The 14428-nt window shown below is 35.1% G+C and overlaps 2 protein-coding genes across 2 annotated transcripts in view; one reads left to right on the top strand and one right to left on the bottom strand.

Moving 5' to 3' along the window:
- The window catches only part of LOC127874984 (equilibrative nucleoside transporter 3-like), a 28765-nt gene extending 21904 nt beyond the window's left edge, over positions 1-6861 (bottom strand). The window contains exons 1-4 of the mRNA XM_052419707.1: positions 6716-6861; positions 4417-4529; positions 2294-2375; positions 1525-1685 (exon numbers count right to left, since the gene is read on the bottom strand). Coding sequence (XP_052275667.1) covers positions 1525-1685; positions 2294-2375; positions 4417-4475 — 302 coding nt within the window. The 5' untranslated portion in view covers positions 4476-4529; positions 6716-6861. The remainder of the gene's footprint in view (positions 1-1524; positions 1686-2293; positions 2376-4416; positions 4530-6715) is intronic.
- Positions 6824-14428, top strand: part of LOC127874982 (WD repeat-containing protein 43-like) — a 29885-nt gene continuing 22280 nt past the window's right edge. The window contains exons 1-3 of the mRNA XM_052419706.1: positions 6824-7036; positions 12493-12636; positions 13063-13184. Of these exons, the coding sequence (XP_052275666.1) occupies positions 6857-7036; positions 12493-12636; positions 13063-13184 (446 nt within the window). The 5' untranslated portion in view covers positions 6824-6856. The remainder of the gene's footprint in view (positions 7037-12492; positions 12637-13062; positions 13185-14428) is intronic.

Below are 14428 nucleotides of genomic sequence, written 5' to 3'. Positions count from 1 at the left end.
ACTAGATTTTCGAATTTTCGCAATTTAGATTTTTCTTGAGCCATATTCTCAATATTTTTGCAAATGGCGCAGATGGTTCAAATGGCGAACGACAGCACAAGCATTGCGAACGTGTTATTATTGGAATAAATGCTCACTTTTACAGGGCTTGCGCTGTCGTTCGCTATTTGCAAAAATATAGACAATTTGGCTCAAGAAAAATATAATTTGCGAATATGCTAAAATCTCGTTAAATTTCATTGAAAACATCCGCCATTTTAATCCGCATTGTTTTTTTTAACTATTTTTTTCTCTTTGTTTCCATAAACGTTTTTGAAGCACATATAGTAGCTGGCCAATCAACATTGAGTTCACTATGGGGTAATATTGGGTAATTCATGCGCTGATAATGGAATACACAGTTGAAATTGTCGTCTGCCTGCAATATAATGGCCGATGGCAAAAGTTTTATAAAAAATAAGCAAATGAAAATAAGCGTAACACTCAATAAATTATTTTTAAGCTGATCACTTTACAACTTTCTACCGTCTATCGATCTGAATTTAAGGATGATAATTAAATAATTAGTTACTTGTCGAAGATGTTACACCTTTCTGTTCTTGATTGAAATTAAAATGTTATGATTACTTTGTTGCTTTTTACTCACAAACTATGCTATTGTAAAGTAATATGTCAACCAAATATTAATTTCATGTGCAAAATGCGTACACTTTTTCGGACTCTCGTTTTCGGATAAAGTATTTTTTGTCGATTATATTATATTTTCAATGTTCTTTTTGAAGAACCTCTCATGAGGAAGAAGACTTGGAGCTTTATTTGATAATTACTTTTCAGTTTGGTATATGTCGGAGTTCAATTAAAAAAAAAAAAAATCCCTTCCTACCTACCCACCCAAATTTACCTGGGTCGGGTTATGCCAAACAAACAATTTTATAAGGATGACCCTGCTGATTCTCAACAAACAATCTTAACACTAACTGAAATGTACAAAAAAAACATGCATTAGCAGCTTAACTTGCGTCCAGACACTCTTGCGGATTTTGGATTGGTGACGGCGACAGTGACGAACCTGACAAAAAACGCGTTATTTAAAATTGTGTGCCCAACTACACGTATAGGATACAAAGACTAATTAACTGTCAGAACATCCATGGCTATTTATGCAATAGATGGAATACACATTTAACCCCAATTTACTGTGTGTATTGGTTATCAATTACCGCGACAGGCGAAAATGATATCGGCATCTTCTTATTGAAAATGCGTGATAATGGCTATTTTAGAGCATGGCAAATGTTCAGTATTACTGTTTCCTCACAAATATCATAACTAAAGCGAAAATTTGCGAGTCTCAATTTACCCAAACGTGAAAAGGCCCTTTTAAGCAACATTATATTCGGATAATTCCTACCTATGATCTTTTAAAAAACTTTTACAATATTTCATCTTCCAAATTCCAATACCAGCTGGCAATAAAACAATATATAAAAAAGTACATTTTGAATTTTGATTTCGCCCACTGACCTACTAATGAGCATGGCAGTGATGAAGTTGAACGCAAGGTTGGGCACAGTACTGGCCACAGTGAGGTATCCCTCAAACATGGTCTGTAGCTGCGTCTCATACTGTGGCTCCAGGTATTGCTGTTCTGACACCGTGGTGTTTCGAAGCTTGTACTTGAAATACTGACAAACAGGACATAGATTCACAGCTAGGGTAACAGAGTGGGCAGAAATAAAACCCAGCAACATTCAATAGGAGTGAAAGAGTACCACAGAAATTAAATGTACCTTTCACCCATCCCAAACCCTGACAGTATTAATACAATGTAGCATGTTGATGTAGAAAAGACACATTTCTAAGCTATCAGTCTTTAAAAGAAGGTACTTTAGGCAAATCTTCTAAATTCTTTTAAAGTCGCCATGGTGTAGTAGATATAGTGTCCGCCCAGCCATTGGGAGGTCACAGGTTCGATCCACTCTGTTGGAGAATTCTTTAGATCTCCCCATATAACGCCAAGCATTTAAATATGCCTTAGGCTTTTGATACAATCGAGCTCAAATAAATTATACATTAATTTTCTAAATAAATATGTTCTGATTAACAAGAAGATAAATATGGTATCTAAACTTTGAACTTTTCCAGTTAATGACGCTATAATAAATACTTCACCAGCATATTTGGAAATATGCTATAAACATTCAAAGAATATAATTAACTCATGAAAAATATCAAAACAGAATGTTTAATAACAGTATATTATGATCTTTGTACTAAGAAATAGCATCCATACCGCATTTGCTGTTATGAAAAAGTTCCAAGGAATCAGAGCTCCCAGTCCAAGTAGACAAAAGATCATGTAAACTAAATGAAACCTGAAATTCACAAGAACTATTCATATTAACAAGATATGTGTCCATGATTGGGTACAGAAGCCCCCACAATCCACTTTTGTCTAAAAACTCAACAAACATAAATCATGGGTTTCTGAATACACAATGCCCCCCTACTGCGCTTTGAAGCTGCACTGCAGCTGTTTTAGAGAAAATTGTTAAGTCCAAGGCCCATAACTTGGCCCAAAATCAATGGACCGGAACAAAACTCACACTTGATCTATAAGTCACATAGAAAAATTCATACACTAAAGATCAGATTAATATCATAAGTGTTTTGAAAAAAGTCCGGACGATGGAATGCCAGACAGACAGACGCATGAACAGACAGTTTAACTGCTACATACCACCCGACAGGGGGCATAAAAAGCAAGCAGTTTGACAATTTCATTAAGAAGATTAACTTCATTAACTTGTTCATTACATGTTCATTTCATTACTTGTTCGCAATAACAAAGGAGCATTATTTTGGGAACACCGCAAGGGAGGAATATATGCTACCTCCGTTACTACATTCATCAACAAAACTTTACTTTCAAATACAGTCTTAACTGTCCTAATGGCCACCTGAAAATAACGGTCACCTGCAGACAACGGTCAGTCTGGAATCCCCCCGACGAAAAACACTCTATATTACACTTGTAAATAACGGCCACCTGTCCATAACGGCAAACGGCCACTATATTCCACTCCGAAATTCATGTTTGAACTGAAATCAACAGTAACGCGTCAGTCGTCTCGAGTCGCGAAAATTAAAATCACATCACATCATTTGTCCGTCTATTTTGTGGTTAAAGCGTCTGATAGCGGTAATTGCCTTTGATATTATAAAAGCGGCCCGCTGCTAGTAAACAAATAATAAGGTGTTGAGAAGGTTTGTTTTCCGGGGACATTTGTGGGGGTATCTTCAAAAGAAAATATTTCAGAGTTTGTGACACGTTTAAAGTAATTATCGCTAATTAAATGACCGCTAATTAGTAAATTGTACTTACAACCTTGAGTATCGATTTGAAAAAGAACAACCAGGTGATGCTTGACTCCATCATGAAATTTCAAGACGAATTCTTTGCGCACCGGGTCAAGTGTTCTAGTGTTCAAAAGAAGATTAGCAAGGTTTTTTTAGCGTGGGGTGAATTGTTTTGATTGTTGCGAGTGATAATGGTTGTGTGTGTTTTGAAGATTTTTGCATGATAAGTTATCTTGTTTTTGTGCATGATGTGCTATGTTTTTTTTAATAAAGAATGAATGAATGTTTGTATTTTGTATGAGGTTGTTGAATGAAAATGCTGTTTGTGTGATGTTTGCGTACGAATAAATTTTAACAAAATTGTTGCGTCTTTTTCTTTGAATGAGAACAGTACAGTTACACCGTACTATCGGTTTATGACAGCGAATCCGCTTTTTAGACTTGTACGGACGTGACGTCAATGACACGTGACAAGATTTATTAACTGAATGAACGAGATGCACAAGTAAACAATTATACTAGCGTTGATAAAGTCATTGCTTTAGTTTAAGAATATGAAATTAAATCAATCTATAAGATATTATTATTTATTATTCAATGTAAGTTAATTCTCTTATTATGCTTAGTTAAAGGCAATGAGCCTTTGTTTTACACTGTATGCAAACGACTGGGTGGGGTAACGACGTAGCAATACTACCAACCGACCAACCATCTTAAAATTGTGATCTGAATTCAACGGTCACCTGTGGACAACGGTCACTTTGGTCATTTCCCTTGACTGACCACTGTTCTCAGGTTTGACTGTAGATCAAATCAATAAATATTGAGTAATATTGGTACTTAAAGGGATAAAATCAGATAAAAAGAGGAAAAAGCACATCCATGATAACAGTTTAAAGTGTTCTGTTGTTAGTGATGTTGATGTTTACTAAAATCGTTTTAAAGTATGCTCCTCGATTTAAGCTTGTATGCAGAACTCTAATCAATAAAAAAACAATCACATCCCTAGTCTATATGAAAATAGCTGTCTATATGAAAATAGCTATGTACACTAACCTGTCTTTAGGGATGGGCCCATGGGTCTCTGGCAACAATGGGTCAGATGATGTGTCCATGGTCTATTTTGTGTTGTCTTTACCCAACTAATTGATCATACAACTTCACAATTCCTGCAACAAGATCAGCATTTATATATTATTCATGCCATGATTTAAACATACAATGAGTTTTATTACTTATCATGGTTGCAGACTATATATGTTGCAGTGTTAATGTTACACAAGTGACTACCAGTAATATACTTGCTCCATGATGATGAATCCAGTGGGGTTTTTTCACTTATAGGGGAATGGTGGCTTGGCCCCTCCAAAGGGGAAAAACGCGTCGTTTTTTAGGTGAAGGGGAAAATTAACAATTCACTCTTTTATATGTAATGATATTTATTATATGAATACACAAGTTTGTATGAATGTTATATCCACAGCTGAATGTCTCTGTCCTTTTTCTTAAATATATATCAATGATTTTTTCAACATTAGTATCAGACAGTTCAGCCTTCATGCACAGTTTCAGTTTTCCTAGCCATTTTGAGTCTTATTGAGATTTTTGAAATCAATAAAATGGCAAATTTGAGCATTTTTTATCAATAAAATGGACCATATTGGAATGTTTTTATCAACAAATATTGACACAATATAGATACATCAGGCCTTTTCCTGGTAATTTTGGGAAAAAAATGCAATTCATGTGAAAAGTCCACTGATTTGGGAAAAACTAATTTAATACAACTCTTTATAATACTTCAAATCATATTAATTATAGTTATATACTTTGTTAGTTGTTGTTTATGAAATAAATTTTAAATATATTTATCATTAGACAGTTCTTTAAAAAAAAAATTAAAAAAATTAACTTCTGGAGGGGATTTTTTCTACAAAATGGGGGAAAAATATATACTCTTTATCGAGGGGAATGGGGCCGAATATCGACCCGAAATTGCCATACAAAAAACACTGCCATCCCATGCAGAGCCTGATTATTGTAAGAGAATATAACTTGTGTAATACCAAATGAATCAAATGTCATAAGCAGCCAGTGTATCTCCAGTCCAGCCTGTGCATCCTTGCAGTCCGATCAGGACCTACCATAACAGCTTATTAGACCATGAAACCTCCAGAGCTCCACTATCCGCATGTGACATAATTATAAGACACATTTTCCTATGACATAGCGTAATGGAGGCAAATTAAAATTTAAACAATCATTTTTTATTATATTTTTGCATAATGAACTGAGTGATTCACAACTTGAGAGTAAATGGCTTTATGATCTAATGATAGTTGATTTTGTTTGATGACCATGTTGCAGGAAATCATATCCTGTACTTTGTTAGCTATCACAGGATTCATTTATTGCACACTTATTTACTATGCGAAAACAGAAAAACAATCAGATGGAGGGTAAACTTATAATCGCCTCCAGTAAGGATCTCCGATGATGTTTCTATATTTAAGGAATGTATTGTGTACTTCAACATATTTAATAAAGATCTCCAACGGCAAGTGTTCATTTCAGCTGGGGTTAACTGCATTAAATATAGTCATTTAGCCAGTCCTTTAAAAATATGGTTGGACCTCGAACATTTTCGATTATAAAGTGGAAAATCAATGAAACATTCCAGCATTTTAGGACTGTGTGTCTGGTACTAAATTGAGATCAAATTTTTGGGTTTTCATAAGCTTATTTTATAAAAATAATAATCCGAAAGCCAGGATTTACCAAATTATTATAATATGGTCTCATAATATAAATTATAATGCACTCTTTTGTTAGTTCAATGCTTTGGTGATGATAGGAGCAAAAAATAAAGAATTTCAAGACAACAAAAAAATCTTTATCAGTGTATAGGTGTAAAGCTGAACCCAGTTAATAATTGTATTTAGGCATCCCCATGCTCAACCAGGGACCTATGTTGTAAATGTCCCTGGCTCAACCCATTCACACTTGTCCCATTACAGGACCTTATAATTTCCCTCTGAGTGAAAGCTTTATTTGGAAAGAAGCAGACACTTCATTTAATATATTTCAAATTTGAACCTACAATTCAATCAATAAGTATTCCTTGTATTATTACTGCACTGTGGTCAAGTATTTTATGCTTAGAATTTGTAATTTATTCAAAAGACTAAGACCAAAATAAAAAGCAAATGTTACGTGTAACTTTAGTGGAGTGTAACCTTGGTTTGTAGACTTGTAGGAATACTTTTGACAACAAACTGCAGGTTTTTATTTAAAAGACATAAAATGCCTTTCAAATACAGAGTTCAATTATTAATAACATTTTTGTTAATCTTACCTTAATCATACATTCATTGTGTACGATGGGACAACGACAAACTTATTTGACACATTATCATTATCATAAGACTATGTTTACACTTTAGAACGGAAATACTTAGGTTTTACGCATGCGCATTTAATCACACGTGTTTAAAAGATGGAGTCGACGTCGGTCGAAATTTCACCGGACGGTGAATTTGCGATTCATTCTAGCCACGATGGGGTCGTAAAAATTTGGGAGACTGCAACAAGTTCATTAAGAAATGAATACAAACCTAGTTCACATCTTTCGTCCTCTTGCAGTTGCCTGTCATGGTGTCCAAAGCAAAAAACGACGGTAAGATTCAAAACGTGCTTATGAAGTTATGAAATAATAGCTGAAGAACTTCAGCGATTGAGCGAATAGGACTTACAATACTGACTAGACCTGTTCACTGAAGGTTACCCCGTATTAACAAACAAAAAGAGTAGTGCAATACTTCTGTCACTTTATTAGTCCATAATATTGAAATCAATATGCATACAATGATCATACAGGTCTTTATTATAAATTGGTGACATGTAGCTAAAGAAACTTCAGAGTACAGTTTATATAGTATTGACTTACCTGTACGCTGAAGCCAACCCCGTATCGAAAGTCAACCAGAGTCGTAACATATTTATGTCACGCTATAAATCAAAGAATGCTCATATTCTTGGATACATTTCTACAAAGATTGTTGAATGAATATTAGTTCTGGCTACCATAACTTTAAATGTCGCTTGTTATGATTTTTGACTGGCGCGACTTAATAGTTATGAACCAACCCCATTAGGAAAGTCAACCAGAAATTCGCGAAAAGTTGACAGTTAACAAAGACCGGTCCAAAACAGCTTTTATATGCAGTTATTGGCCCAAATCAACCACTTCATCGCAAAGATTAACATTTTTCACATTTAACTGATATATTCTTTCACAAAATACTATCTTAAACATTTAAAATGTATCTATTCTGCTCTTACATAACCAGAAAAACAGCGATGTGACAAACCTTCTTGAAATGCAAATCTCCCAAGATTTCACGGTCATATGACGTTATTTCTATTTTTAGTAACATACCATGTGCTCAAGTGTTTTCAAATTCAGAATGACATTTCCAGGTATTTTAGATTATTCTGGAATGTTTTGTAAACAAATTGTAGTGTTAATACAAACTCAAAGTAAATATTATTTAAAACTACCTGATTCACACTGAAATCAGTCTTATAATCCACCATACGTAAGTTGTTAATCACAAATAATAGATTTTGGAAAACAGAAGTAATGTTTACAATTTCAGCAAAAAATGTCAAGGTCGATCCGAAAGTATCCAAATAAAAACTCGTCACGTGACAAAGCGACAATGGCGTCAAAATTGTGATTTTCAGACCGATGAGAGTTATTTTCATCTATTGTAAGATGCTTTTGAAATATTTGAACCCTAAAATATTCCCAGATGCAGTAATTTATATTCATTCACTAATATATGTAGAAATGTATCCAAAAAAATGAGCTTTCTTTGATTTATAGCGTGACATAAATATGTTACGACTCTGGTTGACTTTCGATACGGGGTTCGCTTCAGCGTACAGGTCTGTCAATACTATATAAACTGTACGCCTAAGTTTCTTTAGCTAAATGAATATAAACTACTGCATCGAGGAATATTTTAAGGTTCAAATGTTTCAAATGCATCTTACAATAGATGAAAATAACTCTCATCGGTCTGAAAATCACAATTTTGACGCCATTGTCACTTTGTCACGTGACGAGTTTTCATTTGGATACTTTTGGATCGACCTTGACATTTTATGCTGAAATTGTAAACATTACTTTCGTTTTCTGAAATCTATTTTTTGTGATTAAAAACTTATCTCTGGTAAATTATAAGACTGATTTCAGTATGAATCAGGTAGTTATAAATAATATTTACTTTGAGTTAGTATTTACACTACAATTTGTTTACAAAACAAGCCAGAATAATCTGAAATACCTGGAAATGTCATTCTGATTTTGAAAACACTTGAGCACATGGTATGTTACTAAAAATAGAAATAACGTCATATGATCGTGAAATCTCGGGAGATTCGCATTTTAAGAAAGTCTGTCACATCGCTGTTTTTTCTCAATATGTAAGAGCAGAATATATAAATTTTAAATGTTTAAGATAGTATTTTGTGAAAGAATATATCAGTTAAATGTGAAAAATGTCAATCTTTCTGATCAAGTGGTTAATTGGGCCAATAACTGCATTTAAAAGCTGTTCTGGACTGGTCTTTGTTAACTGTCAACTTTTCGCGAACTTCTGGTTGACTTTCCTAATGGGGTTGGTCCATAACTATAAAGTCGCGCCAGTCAAAAATCATATAAAGCGACATTTAAAGTTATGGTAGCCAGAACTAGGTGACGTGGCATATTTTGCAAGTAGGTTTTATGTACATTAACTTAACATTGCAGTTCATATATTTTCTGATAAGCCGCATTAAGTTAAGGGAAAAAACAATGTCTTAATTAACCAGAACTTGACAGATAAAAGCCGGTTAAAATAAACAGTGCATTTTAATTAAACGCATAAAGCATAATTTATTGCATAATTGTATAAAATAAGCTGTATAATAAATTGGATAGCTCAGTGCTCGACATTAACTTTTGAAGCCACTTGTCCAGTCGGACAAGTAGACCATAATTTCACTTGTCCTGACCATAAAGCAACTTGTCCTGACCATTATATCTTTATTCTGCTCAGTACTTTGCAAAATAATGAAATAATACAAAATGCTCAAATCATAAAGACTTGAATCGTTCAAATTACATGTAAACATAATTGTAGGCAATTTCAATACAAAAAGAACTGACCAGACTAACAGGAAAACTCAAGATTATTGATTTTTAAACATTATACAAAGCCATAATAGCCGACAAAAACTTGTGTGTTGCCAACATCAAACAGAAAATGTTAAAAGTGATGTATATGTACAGTACTTAACTGATGTTTAAAAAAAATCATTCTATACATAAGGAGGACGTCACTACGTTAATTGTCTGTAAGACCGGTGTGTACTGGTGTCGTAAAATGCATATTCTTTACAAGGGAGAACATTCTTGTTATCTTGGCAAAGAAAAAATGTTAAGGGTTGCTTCCCTTGTGAACAATACAGTGTAGTACATGTATCACATGGATCTATCGGAATATCTTGGGCTTCAACGATTAAACGTATACAAAATATACTCTGAAAAGTTTAGTGATATCTCCACAGAAATAATGGCTTTAAAGGCTTTTTTTCTAAGTTATACAATTATAATGACCACTTGTCCTGTCGGACTAGCAAATTTCTTTATTTACTTGTCTGGACTAACAATTTGGTTGTCCCGGACAGTCCGACTACCTTAAATGTCGAGCCCTGTAGCTGGATACCATAATTACTCTTAAGTTTTTCGGACACTAAATTTTATGACCTCCCCTTTTGGGCAAACGTAATTATTGTTTGTTACTCAAAATTTTCTGATATACAGGTTTTCACCAATAATTTTCGGAAGTACATTTTACATCGCTCAGGGTTCGACACTAAGGCACGTCCGACAGACATTGTCTAGTAAGATCGGTGGTCGGGCTAGTAAAACTGCGTGCTAGCTTGTCCGACTGGTCGTACATGAAAAAATCTATACCGTTTCATATATATAACTATAACTAACTGCTGTGAAAACCTTTATTTTTAATGTGTAAAATTACTCTCGTATCCGTTACATTAAAACAAAACTAGTGTATTTAAATAAACGCGGAGCATTCACATGATTCATCGGTATTTTTAGACGGAAAGGAGAGCTTTTTGCAGAAATTGCTAGTTTCCATTGGTCAAGTTGTCATATATATTAATGATTTTCTGCAGTGTCGTAAAACTGTAGAGCATGATTTTACGACTTCTATCGAAAATCGGTATCGTCAATGTAAACATTTTTGCGTAGCAGACAAGAGAATGTTATTAAAAGAATGGCTTTGTTCAAGTTCAGATTTTCGTCCGACAAATCAGTTAATAAAAAAGAATCCGACGCTCAAACTGACACGAAACGTTAATATGAAGAAACACGAACACATAAATTGTATCCTAGATGGAAAATCGAGTCAGTTCCCATGGCTTGAATTTGACAAAAAAAGCAAAAAAAAAGTTATATTTTATTGTTTTACTCTATGCATAAAAAAATCTGGTGTTCACTGATTATTTACTGATAAATCCTGATTAAACAGTTACATGACACAATTGTGTTAATTTGATATTATTATGTCATTTATGGTCTAGTAAACATCAGGTTCGGGCTAGTACATTTTAAGAGGAGCTGGTCCGACGGTCTTGCTCTAAAAAAAGTTTATGTCGAACCCTGTCGCTGTTTCAAAAAATTTCTTCCCTGTTTTCACTTATCTGGTGTTACTTCCATCATGCGTTTTTATGCACCCTATACATAGCAGGGGCCAGTTCAAGTTACTCAAAAACTCCCTTCAATGCCTTTGGTTTCTAAAAAAAACAGATCTGCGATTTGTAAAGATTACAGCTGTTGGACTGCGGGAAGTCTCCTTCGATACCACACTGCCAGAATAGGAATTACAATTGAGTGATAGATAGAAATTCCTCATATCTTTTTATAATCAACCAATCAAAACAGCACTGAATGATTTGTTCATGGTATTTAGTTCTCATGCGCGACACATTTGACCACTAAAGTTCAATCGGAAATCTATTTGTAATCCGAAACACACTTCCCATTTTTATGCCCCCCTTCGAAGAAGAGGGGGTATATTGCTTTGCTCATGTCGGTCTGTCTGTCTGTCTGTCGGTCCGTCCACCAGGTGGTTTCCGGATGATAACTCAAGAACGCTTGGGCCTAGGATCATGAAACTTCATAGGTACATTGATCATGACTCGCAGATGACCCCTATTGATTTTGAGGTCACTAGGTCAAAGGTCAAGGTCACACCTTAGAAGAAGAGGGGGTATATTGCTTTGCTCATGTCAGTCTGTCTGTCTGTCTGTCGGTCCGTCCACCAGGTGGTTTCCGGATGATAACTCAAGAACGCTTGGGCCTATGATCATGAAACTTCATGGGTACATTGATCATGACTCGCAGATGACCCCTATTGATTTTGAGGTCACTAGGTCAAAGGTCTCAGGTGAAGGTCACAGTTACTGGAAATAGGCATTTTAAGGATTTAGCATGGTTCAAACAAGGGAAACAACTACCGTTTATGCATGTTCTTTTTGTTACAGCATTTGCCTCCATTAAATTCATTTAAAAGCTCATTTTACAGCAGAGATTCCAAATATGACCTGTAAATGAGCCCCATATTTACTGCCAGTGGTTACCTTTTCCCATTTGATCATTCATAAGTATTGTTATTGTACTACTACTACTTCCACTACCACTACCACCACCACCACACCACCACCACCATTGTTCACAGTGACAAAAAACGTATTCACACAATGGCTGCTAATACAAGTTATAGCCCATATAGGGGGGCATGCATGTTTTACAAACATCCCTTGTTTATGTTAATGTGACGTTTACAAATTCTAGCATCAAATAAACATTCCATGTGTATTTCATATTGACCCCTTTGTTACGACAAAAAGCACGCATGATTTATGTGGTAATGTATAACGTCACGCCATACGCATGGAAAGTGAGCGTGTATTGATATTTGGATAAAAACTTAGTTGCACAGAGAATAGGACAATCTATATGTATTGAGGAAACTAAACTTGTCTCTTTTGTTACTTTAGGGAACACCAAAACGAAAGCGAAGGAGGAGCAATAAGTCTGATGTTGGTCAAGCTATCAGTGATCTCGACCTGGTTGCTATAGGAACAGTGTCAGGCTCAATCATCCTCTACAGCGTCGTCAAGGGAGAAATTCATAGCCAGCTGGTACACATAGCTTGCATACAGCCTCTATTAAAAGCATAATATTTTATGGTCAGGGATAACATAGCAGTTGCACTTAAATAAACTTAAAAATTAAAACACATGAGGAGACCGAGTGTTGCGTTTGTAAATCGTCTCTTTATCTCATAGGTTAAGGTCACGCTTAGAGGTTAACAGTAAAATTTGGCCATAAACAGCTCATTTGTGGACTAAGGGGAGTTCAGAAATATATATGAGTGTTGGGGGCATCTGTGCCGTATAGACAGATGTCCTGCTAGTCCAGTATCTTGACTGAAGTGTATCATGTATTTCAGCACATGCAAATGGTCTTCATTGCATTGTTGTATACGTTTAATAAAGAGCTTAGGAGTCATTCTGTTGTTTAAGTAGAAGTAATTTTTCTTTTTAGACCAAATATATTTGTTGTAGACTGATGGACATTCCGACAGAGTGAACAGTGTTGTGTGGTATCCTGAGTCTAACTCCTTGTACAGTTGTTCAAGTGATAAGCAAATTATACAGTGGGAAGTCACATCATCAACCATAAAACAGTAAGTATCTTTGCTGGGGAGAATTGTCACTTAACACTATCCCACTCAGAAGCAAAGAGAAAATGGCTATGTGCAAACAGCATAAAACCAGTCTGTTCAGGTTTTTTGCTGTCTGCTGCTCATCAGTATCTAAGGGATGGCAATAAAGCTTTTAAATGAATCTAGATAGAAAGGTCTTAATTAAATTTAACTTTCTATGGGGCATGCGCGTCAAAATACGTATCTAAATGGTAAAGTGTTAACACTTGTGTAACACCTCTGTACTATGCGAGTTCCATACCAGAAGCATACTCATACATATATTCTTGTTGCTTTTTAGCTCACCTGAGCGATAGCTCGGGGTGAGCTATTGTGATCACTCGGGGTCCGGCGTCCGTCCGTCCGTCTGTAAACAATTTGTAAACATCTTCTTCTACTAAACCATTGAGCCAATTTCAACTAAATTTCATGTGGAGCATCCCTAGGTCATGGGACAAAAGAATTGTTAAAAAAAATTTGATCACATAACCAAGATGGCCGCCATGACCATATATGGTAAAAACCTTTAAAAGGCTTCTTGTCAGAAACCGCTCATAAGATTTTCAAAAAATTTCACAGGGATGACCTTTGAAGGCTCCCCTGAACAAAATTGTTCAAAGAAATTTGATTCGTCAAAAAACATGGCCGCAGGAGCTCGTTGAACTTTGCATGTTTATTCGTTTTTGCCTATTTTGTGAAAACTTTCAAAAATCTTCCACATTTTTTGTCCGATCCTTTCCAAATTTGCACAGTGTCTTTATATCAATGGGACACGAACCCTACAAAAAATGAGCATTATTGGTCCATGAAGTACAGAATTACCTCCCCTTGAATTGAGAAAATGGTGTTTATGCAATAAAGTCCAAATTTTTCATCTAATTCTTTCCAAACTTGAAAGGATTTAGCATGGTTCAAACAAGGGAAACAACTACGGTTTATGCATGTTCTTTTTATTACAGATTTGCCTCCCTTTAATTCATTCAAAATCTCATTTTACAGCAGAGATTGCAGATCTGACCTGTAAATGAGCCCCATATTTACTGCCAGTGCTAGGTTACCTTTTCCCATTTGATCATTCTTAAGTATTGGTCTTGTAATGCTGCTACTGCTTCTGCTACTGCTACTGCTACTACTACTACTACTACTACTACTACTACTACTACTACTACTACTTCTACTACTACTACTACTACTACTACTACTACTACTACTACTACTACTTCTAC

The sequence above is a fragment of the Dreissena polymorpha genome, chromosome 3 (genome assembly GCF_020536995.1).
Source record: "Dreissena polymorpha isolate Duluth1 chromosome 3, UMN_Dpol_1.0, whole genome shotgun sequence".
Lineage (NCBI taxonomy): Eukaryota > Metazoa > Mollusca > Bivalvia > Myida > Dreissenidae > Dreissena > Dreissena polymorpha.
This window is presented reverse-complemented; position numbering and strand designations above follow the sequence as displayed.